The sequence below is a fragment of the Chiloscyllium punctatum genome, chromosome 24 (assembly GCF_047496795.1).
Source record: "Chiloscyllium punctatum isolate Juve2018m chromosome 24, sChiPun1.3, whole genome shotgun sequence".
Lineage (NCBI taxonomy): Eukaryota > Metazoa > Chordata > Chondrichthyes > Orectolobiformes > Hemiscylliidae > Chiloscyllium > Chiloscyllium punctatum.
This window is the reverse complement of record NC_092762.1, coordinates 63,835,837-63,861,035: the sequence shown is the minus strand read 5'-3', so window position 1 is coordinate 63,861,035 and position 25,199 is coordinate 63,835,837. Positions and strand designations below refer to the sequence as shown.

The 25,199-nt window shown below is 37.3% G+C and overlaps 1 protein-coding gene across 1 annotated transcript in view; it reads left to right on the top strand.

Moving 5' to 3' along the window:
* Positions 1 to 19,360, top strand: part of LOC140494396 (mucin-16-like) — a 34,121-nt gene extending 14,761 nt beyond the window's left edge. Inside the window, exons 16-27 of the mRNA XM_072593586.1 lie at positions 899 to 1,029; positions 1,118 to 1,185; positions 2,139 to 2,308; positions 3,308 to 3,334; positions 5,705 to 5,865; positions 5,957 to 6,024; positions 7,766 to 7,929; positions 10,396 to 10,586; positions 10,844 to 10,911; positions 13,863 to 14,023; positions 15,557 to 15,669; positions 17,871 to 19,360. Of these exons, the coding sequence (XP_072449687.1) occupies positions 899 to 1,029; positions 1,118 to 1,185; positions 2,139 to 2,308; positions 3,308 to 3,334; positions 5,705 to 5,865; positions 5,957 to 6,024; positions 7,766 to 7,929; positions 10,396 to 10,586; positions 10,844 to 10,911; positions 13,863 to 14,023; positions 15,557 to 15,669; positions 17,871 to 17,963 (1,415 nt within the window). The 3' untranslated portion in view covers positions 17,964 to 19,360. The remainder of the gene's footprint in view (positions 1 to 898; positions 1,030 to 1,117; positions 1,186 to 2,138; positions 2,309 to 3,307; positions 3,335 to 5,704; positions 5,866 to 5,956; positions 6,025 to 7,765; positions 7,930 to 10,395; positions 10,587 to 10,843; positions 10,912 to 13,862; positions 14,024 to 15,556; positions 15,670 to 17,870) is intronic.
* Positions 19,361 to 25,199: the final 5,839 nt, after the last annotated feature.

Sequence of the window (25,199 nt, the reverse complement as noted above, 5' to 3'; positions counted from 1 at the left end):
TCACCCCGATGGTAGAGGTTGTAGGAAAACATTGCCAGGGTAGGATGGATGTTTGAGAATACTGGCGGCCTTTCCTTGACAGTGGGCCTGGTAGATGGATTCTATAGATGGGACGTTGGCTTTTGCGATTGTTCAGGCCGAGTTCACCACTGTCTGTAACCATCTCCAATCTTGAATAGTGCAGTTGCCATACCAGGTAGTGATACATCCAGACAGAATGCTCTTGATGGCGTACCTACAAAAGTTGGCAAGAGTATTTGCCAAATTTCCTCAGGTGCCTGAGGAAGAAGAGACATTGTTGGGCCTTGGTAACCAGTGCATCCGTATGAAGAGTCCAACAAAGCTTGTTGTTAATGACCACTCCCAGGAGCTTGACATTCTCCACTTGTTCCACCTCTGTGCTTTTAATGTGTAGGGGTGCATGAGAAACATCCAGCTAAAAGTCAATAATGAGTTCCTTGATTTTGCCGGCATTGAGAGCTAGTTTGATTGGTTGGCAAGTGGATCCTGACTGGCAAGTGCATTGCTATGGCAGTGACATACAAACCTATAAACTCTCATATATTATTATTACGATTCTTACTTTTGTTTGGAATGACATCGCCAGTGGTGTACACATCTCAGAATTTTTTTTTTAAAAACCTGAGTTAATTTAAGAAAATGTTTTGTTTTCTCATTAATTTTATATTTCCCCAGTTAGTTATATAATTTATTCAACTGAGCAATCCTAAAACACAATGCTTTTCATGCTTAATAATAATTGTCAGAATTAATATTGACACTTGCAAATAAATGTTTTGTTTTGAATGACTTGTTTATAGAATGATTGGAACTGAAAATGTATTATTATAGCTCCATTGTTGGTTTGGAATATAATTCTGTATATTTCTACTCAAAGCAGCAAAGCTGAACCAACCTCCATCAGAATTTAATGTGACCTTCACTATAACCAGTTTGCCATTCATGGAATCTTTGCATGACCACACATCATCACTGTATCAATCAGCATCAACTATTATTACTCATGAGGTACAGCATCAGAACAATATTTATTCAAATGATTTGCTGATCATTCATATTTTCATCTTTTGAAACAATAAAAATGTATTTCTTACAGCTAAACACCTTATACAATGAAAGTGAAATTAGCTCTGAGTTTATTGACTGCAAAGTAATCTCCTTAAGGTAAGAGATCTTCTGTATTATCCCTTTCATTCAAACTAAGCAACCTTTTAAGCTGTGTGTCACTTTGTCTGCACAGGAAAGTATTATTTTCATTTCACTGATCTTGTCCTGCATCATTTAATTATTTCCTTTTCAGTCATTCTCACATATCTCTTAAGAATACCTGATTGTCCCATTTGAGGTGTCTTTTTGTATAATCTACTGACTGTCTAGTACACAATATTACCTCAACTCTGTTTCATTTATGTATTTGCATCTTCCAAATGTGTATAGCTTCCTCTGCAATGGTCCACCCAACCTATCAAAATTATTTGTCATTATTTACTCTTGAAAACTTTTAAAACTTTTGTCAAGTAAAAGGTTTGTGATTTGTGACAGTTGCAGCTGACCAAATCAGATTCTAATTTATTCTATTCTAATATATTAACCTCTTCTGAATTCTAGATTTTGTGAACAATTATATTCCATATTACAGAAAGTGATTCAATTGTTTGCATTTATCTGGTAATAAATTCTATTTGTGTCTCCATCCTTTAAGAACTACGCACAAATGTAATGTACTTCGTACCGAAATGTCACTTAAAAACTAATCTTCCAGCATAAGCTAAATTTCCAACTTTTGGCTTGTGATCACAGCACACATCTTTTTACTTCACAGAAGTTTTAAGAGTTTTGAAAAGTTTTAAGAGTAAATAATGACAAATAACTTGGATTGATTTGGTGAAACATTGGAGAAGAAGTTACACTGTTAGACTTGACAACGTAACAAAGCTTTGAAGGTAGCACAGAAGTTGTCTCAATGCATATATGAACCTCCTAACAAATTGTCACATAGAATTGCATTGTTTCCTATTCAGTTCTGATTTAGCAAAATATACATTCAAATTGGATTCAGTGTTACTTCAACATTGTGTTGCATATTTCTTTAATTGTTTTTTTTTATTCTTTGGCAGTGCCACAAGCAGTCAATTTACCAAAGTGTATGCAATCTGTTCCTTTGCCAATGATTCTGCTGCAGAACAAATTGATAGAGTTATTGCATACCAGCAGTTCAATTACAGCACAATAAACATCACTACTCTGGGACCTTATTATCTGGACAGTAACAGTCTTTTTGTAAATGGTATGAACATTTTATAGTTTGTTTTTTGGGTGTGAACATTGACAAGGATACATAGGTGCTGGTGTTGGACTGGGCTGGACAAAGTTAAAAATCACACAACACCAGGTTATGGTTCAACAGGTTTATTTGGAAGCACTAGCTTTCAGAGTGTGGTTCCTTCATCAGGTTGCTGTGGAGCAGAATCTTTTGCTATAAATTCTGTGTCTTATGATCCACAGCTACCTGATGAAGGAGCAGCACTCTAGAAGCAAGTACTTCCAAATAAACCTGTGGTACCACAACCTGGTGTTGTGTGACATTTAACTTTTATCACTGGCAAAGCCAGTGTTTATTGTCAATCCTTTATAAAACCTTGTAGTTATTTTACATCATATTTCAAAACCAATCTAGAATCTCCTGAGTGCAGTTGTGTTCACAGAGGGCATGATTCATATTTTGCACTCTGATATTGTAATGCTGTCTCAAAATTGAATGCCCTGTTGAGTTCAACTTTTCTGCAGGGAATATGCCACTGCATTGTTCCTTCTTATATTGGATTAAATGCTCCAAAGCCTTCAACCTGGTTTTTGCGCAAGGCGTATGCACTATTTTAGGGGAATATAGCAGGAAAGCTTCCATTGTGTTATATAGTGGATCTAATGGAGTCCACATCACATTAAACTCTATACAATCTGATGATGTCTCCAATTCATTGGGAGGAGGCAATTGCAGCCTGTTCTGAGAGGAGCTGTTGTGTTTTCCGTGGCTCCTGATAGTCCTTCCTGATTATGCCTAGCAAGTTAATGTAAACTACTTATTTCTATCAGGCAATACCTCTCATTATGTGAGGCAAGTGTCTCTGCAGTTTATACTCATCTGCAGTCTATCCTCCACCACTGATAGTGAGGTAGATTTTAGAGTCAGTTTAGAGAGAGGAGATTGCTGGCAGTGGACTACTCAAACCAGAATACAACAACTTCTAATTGACTAATTTAACTCTGATGTACTATTCTCTTACAGACTATCATGAGCCCACCACTCAAATCAGTGAGTATGATTTTAGTAATTTTGCTCATTACTTCTCTAAAATACTTTAACATAATAATATCTTTAATATTTAGTGATTTATTTCAGTTTACAAGTTATTTTAGGTGGGAAGACTGCATGTATGTTGCAGTATTTCAACACATCTAAGTGTGAAATGTCTTATGGGAACTTATCTCCAATTTGAATATTGATTTCTGTGAAAACCTATGTTTCATTTAAAGTTGTTTCACTTAAAGTTATAGTTTTCATGAATCTAACTATAACTTAAGCAATTACAGTGATTGGAAAATTTAAATGACCTAACAATCAGACTGCAGATGTCCTTTTTCTTTAATGATCTTCACATTTAAGTTGCCCCATCTCACATAATTATGAAATACATCTACGTGGCTATGAAAAGAATTAGAATAGATAGCCATTTCTCTATGCAGCATCTTACACAATCTTCACAAAATGGCTATAAACTCCCAGAAAGTGTTATGGAGAAGGAAAAAGTCCATGAACAGGAGTTGCAGGTAATAATTGAGGCCATAAGCCTATTTTTTTGTGACCAGGCACACCATTGGGAGGGGCTCAAAGTAAACATACTTTAGCAGAGTCTGAAGGTGGAAAGTCACCACCTGGGTGCAAAGGCACATCCTGCCTTCACTGCCTCTCCAAGAAGGAGACGCGGTGCCTCAGAAGTGCAGCCATTTGTACCAGAAGATGTAGATGAGCGTCTTCTATATCTTTATGACCAACCCCAGAAGAGGCATCAAAGGGGCCAACCAATACCATAACATGGCAGTGGTCAGCTGGTTTATGGCCAACATTTGACTCCTGTAGGACAGCACTCACAGCAGTAATGTCCAGCGCCCTTGGTGAGTAACGAGTTTGGTTTCTGGCTTTTGCCAGTTCACCAGCCAGGATTCCACAGCAGGACTGAAATGGAGTAGAGGAGATGGGTAGTAATCAGGCAAAATGCCTGAGCTTGTCAGGCTGACAATTCATCTAGCACTGACTGACCAGGAGTCCAAATTTCATCTGACTACGTTCTCTCAGTCCTCAGTCAAACAAAGCTCATACCTTGTGTTTCTTTAACAACATAATCAACTAACCATTAACAAAAGTTACTTGCTTGAGCAACACAAGTGATGGCATGGAAATTGGGAAATGTACTCAAGCAGCAGATTCACAGAGTTAATTATCTAATGTCCACATCACCTGATGTTCAGGCTATTTCACAGCCTTTTGGCACCATCCTGTGGTGTTTCTCTTTCCAGTTTTATAGCTTGATTGGATTGAAAACTTGCCAAACATAAACTTACTCTTCTCTTATGTTGCACCTCAACTGTATCATGTTTATACTTTTAAAGACTCGTATGCATTGCTAATTCATGAAGATTTGTTAACCATTCTTATAAAGTTATTTCCTTCACTCCACATGGAAATTATTTATATATATTTCAGGATATCTGGAAAATAGCCCAATCCAATATTGAGTCAGATGTCTTTCAAGCATTCTTTATTAACATGTCAGCCCTCAAAGTTTTCTCTTTGTGTGCCTGTTTTAGAGTCAGCTTGTACCCTTAATATAAGTGAAGAATGAAGGGCTTTTGTGACACAGTGGTCATGACCGTGGCCAGGAGACTTAGGTTCAAGCCCCACTTACTGCAGAGGTGTGCTATAACATCTCTGACCAGTTCTGAGGCAGGGTCAAAATGGGGTAAAAACAATGACTGCAGACGCTGGAAACCAGATTCTGGATTAGTGGTGCTGGAAGAGCACAGCAGTTCAGGCAGCATCCAAGGAGCTTCGAAATCGACGTTTCGGGCAAAAGCCCTTCAGGAATAAAGGCAGTGAGCCTGAAGCGTGGAGAGATAAGCTAGAGGAGGGTGGGGGTGTGGAGAAAGTAGCGTAGAGGAAATGACCTGGGAGTTGCAGTGGGAGAGGGACTTTGAGGCAGGGTCACCAGACCTGAAGTATTAACTCTGACTTCTCTCCACAGATTCAGCCAAACCTGCTGAGCCTTTCCAGCAATATTTATCTTTGTCAAAGTCTCTGAACAAGTTGTTTAAAAAATATCTATAACAGGAGAGTATTGCTAACATCCAAACTATTATGAGCCATGCAGTTTTAAGGAAGCATTATTTCTGTAGCAATACTAATGATTCAGTTTGAAGGTTAAAAACTCATCAGAATCAAAATTTTGAAATGTGGAAACTAAGATTCGAAAACAGTGACATTTTTTCTCCAGTTTTTACACATTGCTGAAATGTTCACACAATGGCTTCAAGCTGCCTCAGTTTTGTTTCTATTGTAAAATGTAAAGAATAAAGATCTGAAATAAAGCTCTCAATGTATTTAATTCTGCACTCGCTATCTTTCCAGATGAACCACCAATCATGCCTGTGACACAAAATCCAATTGAGGGCCAGAAACCTTTGTGCTTCAATGTGTCTTTTGGCATCACAAACTTACCACTCAATCCAGCCCTATTTGATACCACTTCACCATTGTATCTGTCTGCATCAAGTACTATTATTCATCAGGTATATCTAAATAAGCCAAAAGAATATTTATTGAAAAAATTATCTTAAATAATGTGATTTTAAGTAATATTAAATTGTGATTTCTTTGCAGCTCAATGACTTATATCGCAACAGCAATATAAATGCAGCATTTTTAGAATGTACAATCACCTCTTTAAGGTAAGAAATCTTCTTTAGCTGTTGCAGATTTGATTGTAAATTGAAGACTATGTAGTATTTAACTCCTTTATATCTTTTACCTTGTTGCTGATGTATCTCAAGAGCTTCTTACATAAACTTTTTTATTTTAAAATGAAGACTGGAATAAGAAATTTTTTATTTAGTGAATGTCTCAATGTTAAATTGTATGATTTGTTCCCACAATGTTGTTGTACAACTTGGGGTCCATGAAGAAAGAGTCTGTTTATAAAAAAGAAAATCACAAATACTTTTAGATTTTACAGTCATGAATTTTTAAAAAAATGAAAACAATATTCACATAATTCCCTTTAAAAATCTAACTTTATAAGGTAAATATGGATCAGTGAAAATAAACATTTCTAACGTTATGAGACATCATGAGTCATTTTTATCAGCCAAGGTGAATACTTCAGGACCAGTGCAGTTATGCATAAGCAAAACATGGTTAAAGTTAATAAGAACAAGGAAAATGCTGGAAATACTCAGTAACACTGGATTCTAATGAAAGGATATTGATCTGAACTAGTAACTTTTGTACATCTCCCCAGGTGTTACTGGATCTGCTGAATATTTCCAGCATTTTCTGTTTTTATATCAGATTTCTAGCTTCCTTAACAGTTTGTTTTTGTGAGTAGATTTGGTTTCTTTGAATGCATCATTCCAAAAGTGAGTTCATAACATGTCTTAAGAACTATTCCATTCTATTCTGAGGAATATCAAGGAGGGATATTGACTGTTTATTTCCATGATTTTTAAAAATTTAGTATTTATAAGAATACACATTCATTTGAGTGGTATATGATATTTTAGGAATCACCGCTAAGTATTTTAAAATATATTTACCTAATCAAATCCTATCACTAAACCGTCATCAAGGAATGGGAATGCATTTTGATAGCAGCAAATTCATGTCTATTGGCCTTTACACTGTGTGTCCATGAGTTGGGTTTGAGTTTGAAATCAGTCCAAAGTGGTTGACTTATACCCCAAAATAGATCGAACATGATCTGAAACTTCTAATAAAGTTCATTTTAAATACCTTTAAATTTCAACTTACTTCAATTCTTCCTGTTGATGATAATTGACAGTGGCCAATTGGAGTGCTCCCAACTGGTCTCTAGGCAGAATACTATTGTTACCTCTACTGGGTCAATCTCCTAATATCCTTTCCTGAAAGAATTTCAAAGTAAAATACTATGCAAATACCTGACCCTCCTGCATGTTGTAACAAGCAATTATTGACCAGCAGAGTTAAAATGTATTTGCACTCTCTATTCAAAAGCAATAATAATTTAAGCCATAGAGTCACAGAGTCATAGAGATGTACAGCGTGGAACAGACCCTTCATTCCAACTCATCAGTGCCAAAAAGATATCCCAACCTAATCTAGTCCCAGTTGCCAGCATGTGGCCCATATCCCTCTAAACCCTTCATATCCATATACCCATCTATATGCCTTTTAAATGCTGTAATTGTACCAGCCTCCGCCATTTCCTCTGGCAGCTCATTCCATACATGCACCACCTCTGCAAAAAAGTTGCCTCTTAGGTCCCTTTTATATCTTTCTCCCCCCTCACTCTCCAACCTTCTTTTAGATATTTGTGATATGCATGTTAAAATTAAAGGTATGCAATTCATTCAAATGGATTAACTGAAATCTATCTGAAGATGAATATTATTACTTATGAACTGCAATTACAAATATTTTTGTTTCTGGCAGTGCTACAAATGAGATTTATGTGAAAGTACAAGCAGCTTGTGCTTTCAGAAATGGTCCGCAGAAAGTTGATGAAGTTATTGTGAAGCAGGCATTCCAAGAAAGAACAAACAATACCTCAACTCTAACAACGTACTCACTTGAGAGCAACAGTCTCCTGATAACTGGTAACTAACTATTGACCATTTAATTTAATCTCTATCTTAGCATATGTCCTTCGTATATTTGAATCAGACTATCCATATCAGAACAAATTTCAGCTGAGCTAACTTGTGCGAGCAATATTCATTTGCTTCATCATTTATTGAACCATGTTCTCAACCAGCGAACTAGTATGTTTTTTAGTTGCTAGATTACATTTATTCATTTAAGAGATTAACTAAATTTATTTGTAATTTTTTCATTACAATGCCAATGGGCAGTATTTGGAGAAGAGTCCATTGTTCCACTGGTCTCTATGTACAATTACTAACTATTGACCTCCTGACTACTGGATTATTATAATCTTATTTTAGATTAATTTCACTGTTAGGTTGTTGCATTTAAAAATAAATCTTGTGTATTCCGACACAAGAGATGTTAGCATTTGGGATTGGAGTTTCTCCTCATTTCGAGCTAATGTATAAATAACCCACATTCCCTGGTGGGTTATTCCCTGAAGAAAAATGTTTCTTTTACTCCAACTTAATTATTAGCCCTGAATTAACATATAAGTATAACGTGTTTTGAGAAGATTTGTACCTCAGGTTGAGGTTCTGGATCATTTGCTGGCTCAGCTGGAAGGATCATTTTCAGACGTTTTGTCACCATGCTAGTAAACATCATCAGTGAGCCTCTGGATGAAGCGTTGGTGGTATGGCCGGCTTTCTATTTATGTGTTTGGGTTTCCTTAAGTTGGTGGTGCCATTTCCTGCGGTGATGTCATTTCCTGTGGTGATGCCAGTTCCTATTCTTTTTCTCCTGAGAAAAAGATCAAGAAATGGCATCACCACAGGAAATAGCATCACCACAGAAAATGACATCACCAACTCAAGGAAACCCAAACATATAAATAGAAAGTGGGCCATACCACCAGCGCTTCATCCAGAGGTTCACTGATAATGTTACCTAGTATGGTGACAAAGCATCTGAAAATGAACCTTCCAGTTCAGCGAGCAAACCTACATCCATATGAGTATAATGCTGGAGTGGGGATATCATAATTTCCCTGACACAGATTATCAATTTGACATCAATTTGTAGTTATATCTAGCAAGATATGGGTTGACATAGTCCAAAAATTATTTTTAATAGACAAGCAGGAAACAAATTTTTAAAATCACTTTATTCAAAGGCAGATCTCTCAAATGAAAGAACTCCGCAAACTCCGTTTCATTTTGTTAATAGTACAGATAGTTAAATTAAGACTTTGTTGCAATTTTATTGTTATCAATTTGCAGACACTCAGTTGAAACAATTGATACATGTTACAAATAATACTTAATATTGAAAATTCTCATGCATGATTTTTATCCCTTCGCCATCTCATTCAACAACTTTGGAATCTTAAATGATGTTTACAAATCATAGAATCCCTACAGAATGAAAACAGACCATTAGGCCCATCAAGTTCACACAGACCCTCTGGGGAGCATCCCATCCTGACCTTCAATCCCATGACCCAGAATTTCCTATGGCTAACCCACCTAGCCTGCACGTCCCTGGACCCAATGGGCACCACCTAACCTGCAGATCTTTGGATTATGGGAGGAAACCAGAGCAAACCTATGCAGACATGGGGAGATGTACAACCTTCACAAAAACAGTGCCCTAGGCTTTGGTTGAACCCAGATCCCTGGTGCTGTGAGGCAGCAGTGCTAACCACTGGGCCACAGTGCAGCACCAACTCAGTACTCTCAACATCTGTCCCAAGTGGCATTATTCAATGTGTATTTTGGGCACTGGATATTGAAAAACTATCCAACTGTAGAAGCCACTATAATTAGACCCAATACCACCTTCACTCAGTATCCAGGTATATAAATGTTGCTGGGTAGGGTGTTGACTACATAGACTTCAGTGATTTCTCTCCCTGTAGCATTAGGAATTTGAGACCATTTGTGTGACCTTCATCACAACTTAACTGAGGAATCACTTCAGGAATCAGTATGGATCCTTTCCAGTTTGCATTATATGACTGTTTGCTAAATAAACTCACAGTGCCGTCAGGAAACTACAGCAAGCGAAGTGCTTTTTTGGCAACATTATTAGATTAGTTCTGCTAAACTGTTAACTGATAGATATCAGAATATAACTTCATCTTGTTTGTCTGCTTGAAAATCATAAATTAACTGAAAATTACGTAATTCATTGTTAACATAAAATTAGGTTCAACTTTAGAGTCCCTTACATATGCAGAACTAGGGAAAACAAGTTTCTAATTTCAGCTTTAATTTTTTATCTACATTTATTAATTTATTTAAAACTCTACTAAGCAAATCTTTAAAACATTTAAATATAAATGCCTCCAACAGTTCTTGATTTGCTTTACTTTCCAAATGGTCTTATGTAAACTTTTCGTACAGTCTTTACAATCAATTACAATTATTGTTGCATGAGTTTTGGAAAACATTAAAAACGCACTTTCTTTTTAGGTTGTGAGCAACTGAAAACTACTGTGGAACCTGCTACACCTGTAGAACGAGAGCTGCCAGTAATGTCAGAAAAACAGGGAGATCTCACCTTTGAAGTTAACTTCACAGTAATAAACTATAACTTTACAGATGGACTCCAAATTCCAAGTTCTGCTGAATACAGACACATGACAACAAATCTTATGCGAAACGTATGCACTTTGTTTTTCACTAACAGCATTAATGCTAGAATATTTATTTAAAATACCTGTATATTAAATAATGGTTTCCAGAAAGCACTTGATTTAGTTAGTTATTCAATACAGACTTTGAAATATTTTTCAGTGTTACAAACAAAAGTAGAAACTATATTTTAAACTTGCTGTTCTAAGTTATTAATTGCTGTTTTAAGTATAATTTTATATGTTTTGAAAAGAGAAAATTTACAATTACTCTTATATTTCTTCAGCTCTCAAATTTATTTGAAAACAGCATGTTAAAGGACAGTTATAAATTTTGCCACATTACTAGCTTAAGGTAAGATTAAAAAAAATACCATTCTTATATAAGCTGAGTAAAATCATTTAGGTCAGTAACCCACTACATGAAATCTCATTATGGTCAGAGCAAAAATAAATGTATAGCCTAAGCAGTGGGAATGTGAGGGATAAAGTAAATAAGTTAAAATTATAAAAAGAAAAGCTACATATCAGCAGTTACCAAGACTCTAAAGTAAGTATCCTTTATTCAATGAAATGTGAAAGAAGATCTAGTTTTAACTTCAGAACTTCAATAGTTTGTCTGTTTGTTTAATCCCTTTCTCAAAATACAGGGAATGCAGAATTTTTTAAAAAGGCAGAGGTAGATAGATTCTTGATTATCAAGAGGATGAATGATTCTTGAAGGTATGCAATAATGTAGAGCTGAAGTCAAAACCATATCAGCTACATTCTTATTGAATGGCAGAGCAGGCCTGAGGGGCCAAGTGGCCTATTCATTTTTCTTTGTCATGTATCTTGGCATTTAAACGAATGGCACAGAGCCTTTTGTTTTTTAACAGGGTAATCGCAAAAAAACGTTCAGAATTTGAAGTATTATACACTGTTAGTAGTGAAGCATAAATGAAGTAAAAGAAGTTTACTTCAAAGGTTCTGGAGTGCAGAATGGCAAAGATCAAGATTTTTACTGAATGGAAGATCAAGATATTTGGGGTATAACTTCTACTGAGATAGTTCCCTTTTGACCTGGCCATAAAAATACTGGGAGGGCAGTAGGCGCATATGTTGGCTTATTCAAGACATAAATTATTTCCATTCCCTTTTTAAAATTGTGATTACGGTGGTGAGCATCTTTGGCCTGAGGTTTCCCTTTAGATCCTAAGAAAGCTTCAAACATTTATTAAGGAAAAGTAGTCAACTGTGGGAGAATAGTTAGCTACAACAAGGTTCATGTCTCTTTTTCTGTTGGTGCACGATGTTTGTTGTTCAGATGCTTCTATGTGTTTTGAAGGAAGGCAGTAAGGTCAAATCCAGCAATTACAAACCACTCAGTTTTACTTCAGTGGTGAAGAAGCATGGAGAAGTAACTATTCAGAATAGAATTTATAGTCGCACAGAAGAGGTTGTGTTAATTAGGAAGAGCCAGGGGGCTTTCTAAAAGGATAATAGTGTTTAAATAACCGGCTGGAATTCTTTGAAGAGATAATGGAAAGGCTTGGTGATGAATGTGATATACTTGGAATTCCAGAAGGAATTTAATATTTATGTCATAGAACTGACCTATGAAGAAAGATATTGGTTGTGGAATAAAAGGGAAACAAAATTGACTGAGTGATAGAAAGCAAAAACTAATGGTCAATGTATTTTATTTTGAGGTAGGCTTGTGCAGGAGTTTGCATTGGGGCCCTTGCTTTTCATGACTAACATTAATGATGTAGCGGACAACATCAAAGACAATGGATAATATAAGAATTGAAACTTTTACAAACTGTGTGGAGGACAATATACAACTCCAGAAGGACATTGACATGTGGCTGGAGTGAGCAGATAGGTGGCAGATAGGGTTTTAATACAGAGAGATGTGAGGTGATGCATTTTGCGAGGAAGAACAATGGAAGATAAAGCAAAATAGGTAGTAGAGTTCTAAAGTTAAGGGGGTGGCGCAGTGACAGTTGGTGGTGGGGGGGGTGGGGGAAGGAGGGTAGGAGGAAGGAGCAGAGGGGCTTGGCAGGACAGGCTGAGATAGCCTCTCATGAAGCCAATGCGATCTTGGCTTTATTAATCAGGGCATAAAGTACAACAGCAAGGAAGTGATGTTGAATTTGGATAAGATACTTGTTAGACCTCAGTTGGAATATTGTATACAATATTGAGCACCACATTATAGGAAGGATATGAATGTATTGGAGAGAATGCTGAAGAAATTTACAAGTACGGTTCCAGGGATGAGAAATTTCAATATGAGGATAGATTGAAAGAGTTGGGTTTGTTGTTCATGGAGAAATGAAAACTATGAGAAGGTCTGAGAGATATTTTCAAAATTATAAGGGGTGGATACCATTGATAGAAAGAAACAGTTCTTGTTTTCAAAAGGATCAAGAACCAGATGGCATATATTTAAAATGATTTGCTAAAGAAACAAATGTGAGATGTGAAAACTAATAGTTAGGGTAAGGAATGCACTGTCTGGATTTATGGTGGAGGCAAGTTCAATTGAAGCATTCAAGAGGGCTTTGGCTGATTATTTATATAGAAATAACATGCAAGAGTATGAGGGTAAAGCAGGAGATTGGCAGGAGATAATGATGCATACTTGAAGAGCCATTGTGAATATGACGGATCTAATGACCTTCTCTGTGCCTTAACATTTGTTTCCAGGATTGCACTGGCTACCTGAGGATCCTATGTGATTAAACTCTTTCCAAGACCCATCTGCCTGAGGACTCCTGTTCCACCCCTTATTAGACCCCAGATCCTTCTCTCCAACTTTTTTCTCACAAGCAATATCCCCAAAGCCCTCATAAAATTCTAGCACAAACAGTGGAAAAATAATAAAAATAGAAACTGTTGGTCTGGCAGTATCTGTGTGGTGAGAGAAATAGAGTTAACATTTTTAGTCCCATGACATTTCTATGAATTGTAATGTGGGATTGAAAGAGAGAAAAAGTGATTTCATTTTTATATGTTGAAACACCAATAATAATTAAAATATAAAATAACTTCCAGTAGGTGCACACTTGCAGTTAAATGTGCAATCTGGACAATAGCATGTGCGTACCTACTGGACATTACTTTCCTGTCTATGTGTCCCAAATTACAATTTCCATTTTCAATTTTTAATTATGAGGCTTTCTGCTTGCAGAAATTGTTAAATTACTTTTAACCAATCTAATTGTCGATGTTAACCATATATATATGCTGTGCAAAATACTTCATTCACTATTTAATTAAGATTTTATTTCTATTTTAATTTCTGGTCTGTTTCAACAGTCCAGGATCAATCAAAGTTTCCACTTCTTGCTACTTTGATCCTTCAAAATCAAACAGACCAATCCTTGCAAAAGAACTGAGATCAGAATTCGATGTTGGAACAAATGGATCAAGATGGCTTGGCAGATCATTTCAACTTAGAAGTGATAGTGTATCTGTGGGTATGTATCAGTCCTGCATTGTTATTCTGAATTGATTCACAATTTTATAGTGATTTTTATTAGTCATTCTAATAAACATAAAGGCGTACAATTTGCTGTGAAAGTTAATTGTGATGCATAAACTTATACTGTGCCTTAAAGTGGGATAAATTAGGAATATCAAATAAATATAAATGTTTTCTGCATTTTACTCTCATGCTACCTCCAAAATATAACATGGGAATTAAAGGATACAATATATCATAACACAGAACTATAATTTCATAGATCTTTGTTCAACAATTGTTCTAAAATGTGAATGTTTTCTAAAACTCCTCCAGTCTCAATTTGTATCAATTTGAACCAATGTTTAAAAGAGCCTATAAAGAGCTTGTGGTCAGCAGGGCTACACTGGATGCACCAACAGGTTGATGCTTAAGTACATTAATGGGAGAAGGAGCAAATGCAAGAAGAAAATAGGACAGGCGATGTTCAGAGACCTAAGGAGACAGGTGGACTTTTAAAGGCTTGGGTGGTATCAAAAAGTGCTGAGAGTGCCACATATATTTCAATAAAGATGAGGCATGATAAACGTGCTTCTGAGTGGGCATAAAATGAACATTGGTTTGTTGACTTCCTTTAACTGAAACATGTTGCTAAGCAGCACCTTCAGTGGAATCTAAAGTGATTATCCATTCAAATCTGATGGACCAGATCCTTTCAGGTTTCAGTTTGGAGAAATGATTTGAATTCACTACTGCATCACAGCAAAAGCAAATTCCCTCATTTAACACACTTTATATTGTGTGATTCAAACTCTTTGAATCAGAAGCAAAAATAGAAATTGCAGGAAAAGCTCAGCAGGTCTGGCAGCATCTGTGGAGAGAAATCAGAGCTAACATTTCTGGTCCAATGACCCTTGCTTAGAACTGGACCCAAAACATTAACTCTGATTTCTTTGCACAGATGCTGCCAGACCTGCTGAGCTTTTCCAGCAATTTCTGTTTTTACTTCTGATTTCTAGCATCCACAGTTCTTGCGGGTTTTCTTTAAATTGATACTTTAACATACAGTCCCTTTTGGGAAAAAAAATCTGCATTTTTACCTGGTCTGGCTTATATGTGATCCATAACAGTCAGTCTTAACTCTGAACTGCACTCTGGGCAAGTAGAAATGGGCAATAAATACTGACCTTGCCAGTGATGCCCAAATCCCATGTACAAAAAAAAAACAAAGTAGCATAATGTTCAAGTCCAGGATAAGTTTTGCTACAATACTAACAAGCTGTTCATACTTTGTTCTAAATTAAGCCCTCATCACTCTTTACCTTGCTCTTGAACACGCACCCTGGTTGCTGGACACCTAAAGTCTATGACCACAATGTTAAAACAAGTCTTGTTTTCCTTTTATAGCTTATCGTAATGCTTGCCCAAAAATATTGAGTATATTTTCTATATGCTTAAGCATAAGCTATAATTGGAATATATTTATTGGTTATTTTCATTATTATTGTATGTGCAATTGTATTTTTATATTGTGTTTATCTCTATGCAGACGCCATGGCTCCTGTCTTCTCTGATCGATTTGAATTACCGTATTGGGCCATCATAGTTATAGTATTTGCCATTCTGCTTGCTCTGTTCCTCATTACGATTTTAGCTCTCTTGGTAAGTATATTCAGTTGCCTTAATGATATTGTATTACAAAATTGTAGACCGGCCATCACATTAAGGTATGCAGGTTTGTTTTGCCTATTTACTAGTTGCAGAATTACTTGGCCAAACTAAAGTTCTGTTAAATAATTGAAGAAGTTATCTCACATATTTACTCAGTAATTTTTCAAAACTATTGATGGAAAAGATTATCTAAAACAACGCAATAATTTCTCAAACCGGTATCAGAGATGAAAGATGTATTTGAATATTTCTATTCCAGAAATGTTCTCAAAACCATTTGCAAAAAATGCTTTTTGAAGTTTTCACAAGCTTAATTTGTTAGTTCAATGTTTTTGTTACATCAAACATTCCTTTTGCCACATGTTGACATCCCAATGCCTAGATTATGGAGAAATGTGTTATTGACTGCAGTATTGAGATGGTGATGTGTATCATGATGTAATAATGATATCAACAACCATAGGGTCACACAGCACAGAAACAGAGCCTTCAGTCCAACCAGTCCATGCTGAACATAATCCCAAACTAAACTAGTCCTACCTGCCTGCTCCTGGTCCATGTCCCTCCAAATCTTACCTATTCATGTGCTTATCCAAATGTCTTTTAAGCATTCATCCCTTACATCCACCACTTCCTCGGGAAGTACATTCCACACACAAACTACTCTCGGTGTAAAAATATTTGCGCCTCATGACTTTTTTTTCAAATCTCTCTCCTCTCACTTTAAAAATGTGTCCCCTAGTCTTGAAATCCCCCATTCTAGGAAAAAGACAATAATCATTAACTCTATCTATACTGCTTATTTGCAAGACTATGAGAAAAATCATGAAAAAGTCTATCCAAGAAAGAGATGCTTAGATGTACTAGGTTGTAAGTAATGGAGTCTGAGAAAACATACCAGAGTTTGATCCAAGTTATTCATGGATAACAGAAAACATACCGAATCCAGAACAATCTGTAAGTTACCTGAAGAAATCTAAATAGTATTCAATTCCAAATCAAACCACAAACTAAAGGTAAATAATAATAACAAACTCAAAACTCAATAGGGCAACTAAAGTCAAAGATTAGGAATGAAGGCAATGTTAGGATGGAACAGTACAAAATGCTGCTGAATATTGCCACGTTATTATGCTGTTTTAGTTAGTTCCCCAGATATATTGGATGATGCCTGCATCTCCAACCGAGAAAATTGTGTAAAGTGGTCTGGGTGAGAGGGGTACTGGGTGCATAAATGCTATTTCCTGGTACCTTCAGATTTCTGGCTGCAGGAAGCACTGGATGCAGTCTCGCTCAAACCTGCAGATTAATTAGGTCGGATAGACCAAAGTCAGAAATTACAGCTGCACTGTAACAAGAAAAATAATCAAATAAAATCTTCAGCTCAAAATATTACTTCAAATGGTCTTTCACAGACTACTTTTTCAATTTGTTTAATTAATTTGTCTGAATGTGGCATATGTCTCTTGTACTCACAATGCTGACAAGTTGTAATATTTCACACATTACAGCGTCACAAATAAACATTGTGGAGCACAGAAACTAGGGGCAAGAGTTGTCCATTTAATCCTTTCAGCTTGCTCTGCCATTCAATATGATTATGGCTGATCCTCCATTTTAATGCCGTTTTCCCACTTTCTCCCCATGTTCTTTGATGCCTTCAAAATCTAACATTCATCTGTCTCTTTCTTGAATATATTCATAAATTTAGCCTCCACAGTCTTTATGGGGAAAAGGATTCTGCAGTTCATAACCCTTTGAGTGAAGAATTCTTTTCTGAGCTCAGTCCAAAATGGTCTACCTGAGACTGTATCCCTGCTTCTAGACCAGGAAAAACACCCTTCCTCCATTTACCCTTTGCAGCTCTGTTAGAATTTTGTATGTTTCAATCAGATCCCCTTTCATTCTCTTAAACTCTAATGAATATAAGCTCAGTTGAACTAGTCTCTCCTCATAGGACAAGCCTGCCATTCTAGAGATTAGCCTAGCAAACTTCTGCAGTACTCCTCTACAGCATCTTATACTCTCTTTGAGAAGGAGACTAAAATAATACCCAGTATTCCAAGAGTGGTCTCACCAATGCCCCGTATAACTGCAGTAAACATCCATACTTCTGAACTGAAATCCTCTTGCAATGTTAGTCACCATACCATTTGCCTTCCTAATTGCTTGCTGTTTCTGTTTACTTCTAGATTGCCTTATGTGTAAGGAACAGATTTACTGGTTTCTACAACATGTTACAAGATCCTTTAGGAATATACTATACACATCTGGAAGGAAAATAATAGTTCTGCAGCAATTCAACATTACAATGATGACTAACAAGAAATGAATGGAATAATCTTTGTGCCTTACAGAGAAAAAAAATGAATGTACTGCCAAACTAAAATTCAATTATGTATTTCTGACTGCATCCTCTTTGACTTTTGAGTACTGCTCACCATTTCCTCAAAGATTTTTATTCTTCCTTGATTGTATTCTTGGTAATCTATCTGCTTGGTTGGCTTGGATATGATCTTCCTTGATTGTATTCTTGGAAATCTATCTGCTTGGTTTACTTGGATATGCTTGCAATTTTTCTGTGAAGACTATTTCAGAAACAAACCTTAAAAATCAGACATTTCTCAGAGCAAAACATAACTTTCAATCTGTCTCCAAAGTTTCAAACATAAATGATATACTACTACATCCTGAAAATAAGCTTAAGAATTCCAGTACCTTCAGGCTATGAATTTACTCCGATATATATGGGACAAATATTAGCGACACAAGGAACAATTATACTTGGAAAACTATTTAAAATTAGCTTTAAATTTCCACTTCAGTGGCTTCATAGATGTATTAAGAGCCACTACCCATCCAAAAGTTATCTTCTCCATTTTTATTTCTATCCATCACACAATTCTTTTTTCTTTCAAAATATATTTTATACATAAACAATGTCTAAATAGAAACAGACATATAGTCAAAAATACAATTCAGTACTGTACAGTGGCATATCAAAGAAAAGAACAAACATGGGAGTTTGGCTCCATCCAAACAAACTACAGCCATCTCTTACTCAAACCTGACTATGTTTACATGCATTTGAGGCACCAGGAGGGTCCAGTAACTGAATAAACCCCTATCTAACTTCAGCAAAACCTATGACACAATTCTCTCCAGCTTCTGACAACTTGCTTGTGAGCTGCCTCAACTTTAGAGACAAAGGAATCATTGTACCTCACCTGGATAACTTCCCATTTTGGACATGCTAGCTTTCTTTGCTAATGCTAAGGAGAGAGAGAGAGAGAGAGAGAGAGAAAGATCAAAGAATGCAAATATGTTCAGCTCTTTGAATATTAGCTGTGAACACTGAATGTCATTAACACTTACTGTACTTTTTAAAATCTGTCCAGGCATTTTCTTCTTACAAATCATGACTCTGAACTTTAACATTGAAAACTGTTTGTGATTTTGCTGTTATATATTTATATGCAATTATCAGGGTGTTATTCATACTGTCACTGCCAATAACAGAATTCAAAAGAAATGTACCTCGGGAAACTGTGAGCACAAAGACCACACTGGCAGTGATAGATTATGGCATTAACTATTATAGATGTAAATTAAATATAATAAGTTTTGATAGTCTAGGAATAAAAAGTAAATTTTACATAACTACTATATATTTACATAAACATTATTTTTATAACAATTAACTTAAGATTCTGCCATTAATCATTGTGAATGAGCTGACACTCAATAATTATATTCAATAAATGTCATCTTTTTCTCATATTTCGGTAAATTACAGTACATTATAAGCTTACATACAAATATTTTCACAATGTTATTCAGTGTCAAATTCATAGATAATGAAAGTTATTGGAGGTAGTATTCACCTATAACCTAAATAAAATCTTAGTTTGAGTGCTATGTGCCTGTAGATCATAGGAAGGAGTTTAATGACATACAAAGACGATCTAGCAGATTCACTTGGTTGGTATCAGTTTGAACAAAAATAAATAAAATTTCAATAGCCTGTAAATGATTATTGGGTTATGGGACAAAAGTGGGACAGGGTTTGTAGAATTCAGAGGTCATGGAATTCCCGCCTCAGGCGACTGACTGTGTGGAGTTTGCACGTTCTCCCCGTGTCTGCGTGGGTTTCCTCCGGGTGCTCCGGTTTCCTCCCACAGTCCTAAAGATGTGCAGGCTAGGTGAATTGGCCATGCTAAATTGCCCATAGTGTTAGGTAAGGGGTAGATGTAGGGGTATGGGTGGGTTACGCTTCGGCGGGGCGGTGTGGACTTGTTGGGCCGAAGGGCCTGTTTCCACACTGTAAGTAATCTAATCTAATCTAATCTCCAGAATTAGGAACTGGGGCAGGAATTATCTGAACATACAAGATTCTAGTTTAAAGTGATCGAGAAAAGCAGTTGCAAGGATGAGATTCTATCAGAAGTATTTACCCACTGGATAAATGCAAACCAGGGCTGGTTGAATGAACAGGTATGTTCCACTGTGGATGGAAGTGCTGACTTTCACTGGTAGAAACTGCAAATGACCTTGCAGGTTGATTCTGAAAGCCCACCGATGGAGACAGTCTTCCTCATTAGACACTTAGAGTGGATCCTGTCTTTCATAATGCAGCTGAACTGGTAAACCAGGTGACGAATGTCAAGTGAATGATGATTTTAGCCACCTCCTGCAATCCACACCAGATCAGTTTTTAGCTGATTTGATTTACTGCAAGTGATAATCGTGATAAAAAAATGTGTTCTGGAACAATGCTCCTTTTCAGGTACAGCTCTGAGGCTCCATGCACAGAGCTCAGCGAACACACATTGTTCACAGTACTGACTTTCAGTTCCATCAATCACTGCCATTCACAGACCCTGGAGGTCTCCGTAGAAGAAAATATATTAGCGGACCCGATGCTCTGGACACAGCAAAAGTTGCAGATTCCAACGAAATTCCAACTGTGCTACAGAAGACTATTGCTCCAATGCTAACCCATGCTCCAGACAAGTTGTTCCTATACAGCTACAATACTGCCACCTCTAAATATCCTCTTAAACTATCAATGAAACTGTGAACTCAGGACTCCTGCTGAGAGAAGTGAAATTTTGAAACTCAAGCAAGCAGTAAAAATCACAAAATAATAGCCCTTGCTGAATCATTCAGGGCAGCATGGTGGCTCAGTGGTTAGCACTGCAGTCTCACAGGACCAGGGACCTGGGTTTGATTCCAGCCTCAGGCAACTGACTGTGTGGAGTTTGTACATTCTCTGCGTGGGTTTCCTCCAGGTGCTCAGGTTTTCACTCACAGTCCTAAGATATGCAGGTCAGGTGAATTGGTCATGCTAAATTGCCCATAGCATTCAGGGTTTGTAGGTTAGGTGCATTAAATGTGGGGGAATGGTTCTGGGTGGGTTACTCTTCAGAGGGTTGGTGTGGACTTGTTGGGCCGAATGGTCTGTTTCCACACTGTCGGGATTCTATGATCTAAAGGCTCTTTGGAAACTGTGAACAAAAGCTACTTTTTTCGAACTTGCAACAGATGACCTGGCAGTCAAAGTATTTTAACATCAGTTTTACTAATTCTGAATGATAACTGAAGACTTGTATGTTAAGTTTAAAGAGCATGGAATTTAAAAAAATTGTGTAAATGTATCAATTATACAGATGATATTTGTTCATCATGCAGTTTTACATCTATTCTTTCTCATTCAGCAACAACTCCATAATCAATTTTAATGGACCTCTAACATGATCACAAAACAATTCAAATGGCATAATGCTTTCATTTTCAGTAATAATCTTTCACAATCCACTAACACTTGGCTGAAAACTGGTATGGCTAACAAAAGTGCTCATCTGATTACATGCTGGGTTTTCCTAGTGGCACGTGTGTGCCATGTTGTGCAGAACTGCGCTGCCCCTTTATGAATTATAGGCCTATTAATTGATGCCTGCATTTTCCAGATTCCTCTATTTCCTGCCATAGGTATTTCATGTGCTACTGGCAATAGCTCCGAATGACATCTGGGTAGCATCATTACTTAACGAATATCTATCTACTCTTCATTCATAGGTCTGTCGGAATGTCTCCACTTCCTCATCAGAACTGTTTCTAATATAATAACAATCTGGAACTCCTTCAGCCTTAGCTTTAGCGTAAACTATCTGTGTTAACTTACTGGAGGTTGATGCTGCTTCTGGGATTGTACATGCACGTGTTCCTCATTCACAACATCCTCGGTGCAGCAGACACAGGGATGGCCCTAGTTTCTGTTCCTTGTGATGGTTCTAACGAACCTAATGAGGCAATATTAGAAGGAAAGCAATCCCTCAGTCATGTAATCATTCAACACACACGTAACATTTGAACAGCATTGTCCAAACTCTGGGACGTGGCAGCCCCCAACAATGTTACGATATGGATGTTGCATATCATTGTCCTGATTCAGACATCTGTTGCTCAACCTTTTAGGTGTACTTACAGTAGGAAGGTTCCAACAATAATGAGAACCTCTCCCAATCTATACAGTAACCAAACCATACATTACATGTAGGATAACAGTATAAACATTTATGATCCAAAATGTGAAGTGAGCAGCTCTTGCACCATGTGAGGGCCATGGGCTCGTGGAAGGTGATTGCTGCTTTGCTAATAAAGGTGAATCTTTCTAGGCAGCAAAACATTGCTTAAGCCTCACAGTCATTAGAACAATTGATTCATAATGTTGCTTGACGTAGACAAGAGTGCTTAAGGTCAGGAATTTTAATCAACACAGTAGGTTATTGTGAAGGATTTTATGATCACTAATCCCTCCAACAAAGCCAGGTGGTGCTGCCTGTTAATAACCACCACCCCCATTACACAGAACCTCTTTTGCTCCCATGCTGTATCTTCCCACCTCCCCATATATGTTGAGGTACCCCTTTCTTGATTATTATCCCCTCTGCATCGCAGCACGCTGTCTCCAATTTCCACAATTGAGTCTCCCAGCTATCCTGCCACACAGAGGTCTGTGAGAACTCTCCTGGATTATCAGTGGATACATCACTAGATCCAACCATGGTGCAATGCCTGACTAATTTTGAGAGACAGCCACGACTGGTAAATGAACAGACCCCTGACTAATTTCTGTGCAAATCTTCAGCTGACTTGTGATTCCCCAGACTGGTTACACTGGACCTACAGGACTGAACATGGCCCATACTCTAGGATGGGAGAGTACTGCAATCCTTTAAGATTGCAGTACTTTTGTCTTGCCCTCAGGCTGAGGGGTCAAAGTGAAAAATGTCAATGTCACACAAGAATGTGGTAAGCATCAAAGTAGATGGAAAATGATTGAGTGTTAGATAATCTTGAGGCCCAGTCCATAACTTGGGTGTTTGTCACTGCACAGAGTGACCTGGCAGCAGCATTACTCTGAAATGTGATGGTGAGCTCCAAAATGAAAGGTTGAAGTGGAAAACTGTATTATAAATGGGTCAGAGATGTTCCACAATGATACAGTGAGGCCAGTACTTGCCTGATGCTAACCTCCATGGATGGGGAGGGCAGGTAGTTACTGCCCATGGCTTGTGCCCTGAGATATTGGTGACTGTTGTCCAAGATACAGCCCCAGAGGAGCAGGCGGAAAGCTGGAGATGTCAAATACCGATTTTTACTTTCATGTCAGGATTGTCTTTGTCCAGTTTCTCTCTAGATTGTGGGAGAATCTAAAAATGTGTATCAATAAGATGAGATTAGGTTAAATATGAATGGACTGTTTTTGCTACAAATATGACTCTTGCGGCTTAACATATTTTCACAACTGTCTTACCATTGCCCAACGTCATTCAGAGACAATTCCATCCATTTGTGAAGTAATTATTTTCGCTAACAACTGCAAGTTGGAATTTCTTTTTAAAGTTAGTGGTCTCTCTTAAGACTACAACAAATCAATGTTTTTCAAGCACTGTTTGATGCTACTAACCCGTTGCCGCTGATGACTTATAAAAATTGGCAATTAGAAGGAGCTCATGCCTATTTCTACAGTAAACAAGAACACAGCACGTCCGTAAGCCAAATAGCTGGTTGACTGCAGTCTAACAGGTTTTATGAATTGTTTTGGCTGTTGCAATAACATGCGTGCACAGCTGCATCCAACGCTGTCAGGAAAGTGGCATAAACAAAGCTGCAAAATCAGAACAAATCACAACAGTTTTGAACAAGACCAAGCATGTTGCTCTTCTGTCACAAGGTGTGGACTTCTCATAATACTGAATTGACTGTAATATTTGCTGCATGAAATCTCTGAATACTATTGATTCTCCTAATGCTACAAAAAAGCTTGTTAGACCCAATCAGGACTGCCAAACCAGAATATTGATCGGGTACCTTGGTACTGAGTTCCACTAACGTGAAATATTTAACATCCATCAAACACATGTTCTTCACCTACCTTTAATTGCTTTCTACACCTGCACTAATAAATAAAGACTGCTCCCATTTGGACATTAGGGGGAGATAGATAATCAAATTGTATCAACTGAAACCTCCTTCATACCACAATACACAGTCATCAACAATTCACATATCATTTCCAATTACATTCACTGTGAGAATATGAAAACCTTCAAGCTACTCAGTATCCTTCAAGCTACGTATATATTTAAATATTCTTTTTTGACATCTCCTATTCATACCTCTGACATCACTACTCACTCTTCTGCCTATCATTGGCACAGTGGTTAGCACTGCTGCCTCACAGCGCCAGAGACCCGGGTTCAATTCCCGCCTCAGGTGACTGACTGTGTGGAGTTTGCACTTTCTCTCCATGTCTACATGGGTTTCCTCCCACAGTCCAAAAATGTGTGGGTTAGGTGAATTGGCCGTGCTAAATTGCCCTTAGTGTTAGGTGAAGGGGTAAATGTAGGGAAATGGGTCTGGGTGGGTTGCGCTTCAGTGGGTCAGTGTGGATTTATTGAGCCAAAGGGCCTGTTTCCGCACTGTAAGTAATCTAATCTAATCATTACCCATTTGTCAAGCCTCGACACCAGGCAGCTCCTAACTAGCATATATAGGTCGATCTCTCCACTCCTGAACCTCCCAGCTTTCACCCTGATGAAGGGCTTTTGCCTGAAATGTTGATTTTCCTGCTCCTTGGATGCTGCCTGACCTGTTGTGCTTTTCCACACCACACTCTCAATCTCATGTTTAAGTCCACCTCTTATTTTTGTCTAAAAATTCTGGTATTTTTCATATACCTCATGTGTAGGTTGACCCTAGTTTTTCAGGGATCTCTTCCTGACCATATACGCAGCCTTAAACGGCATGATTTGCACATTTTTGTTTCAAATGAAATAACTGCGTCATCACATGATAAGCGCATCAGTATATATTTGCACAATGCGATTTTCAAATGGTTAAATTGAATGTTGATAACTATATATGCTGTATATATTTATTTATGTAATATTTACATATGTATATTTGACCTGTGAATGCAAATAACTGCGGCACCCTATGGCAGCCCTTGGCCT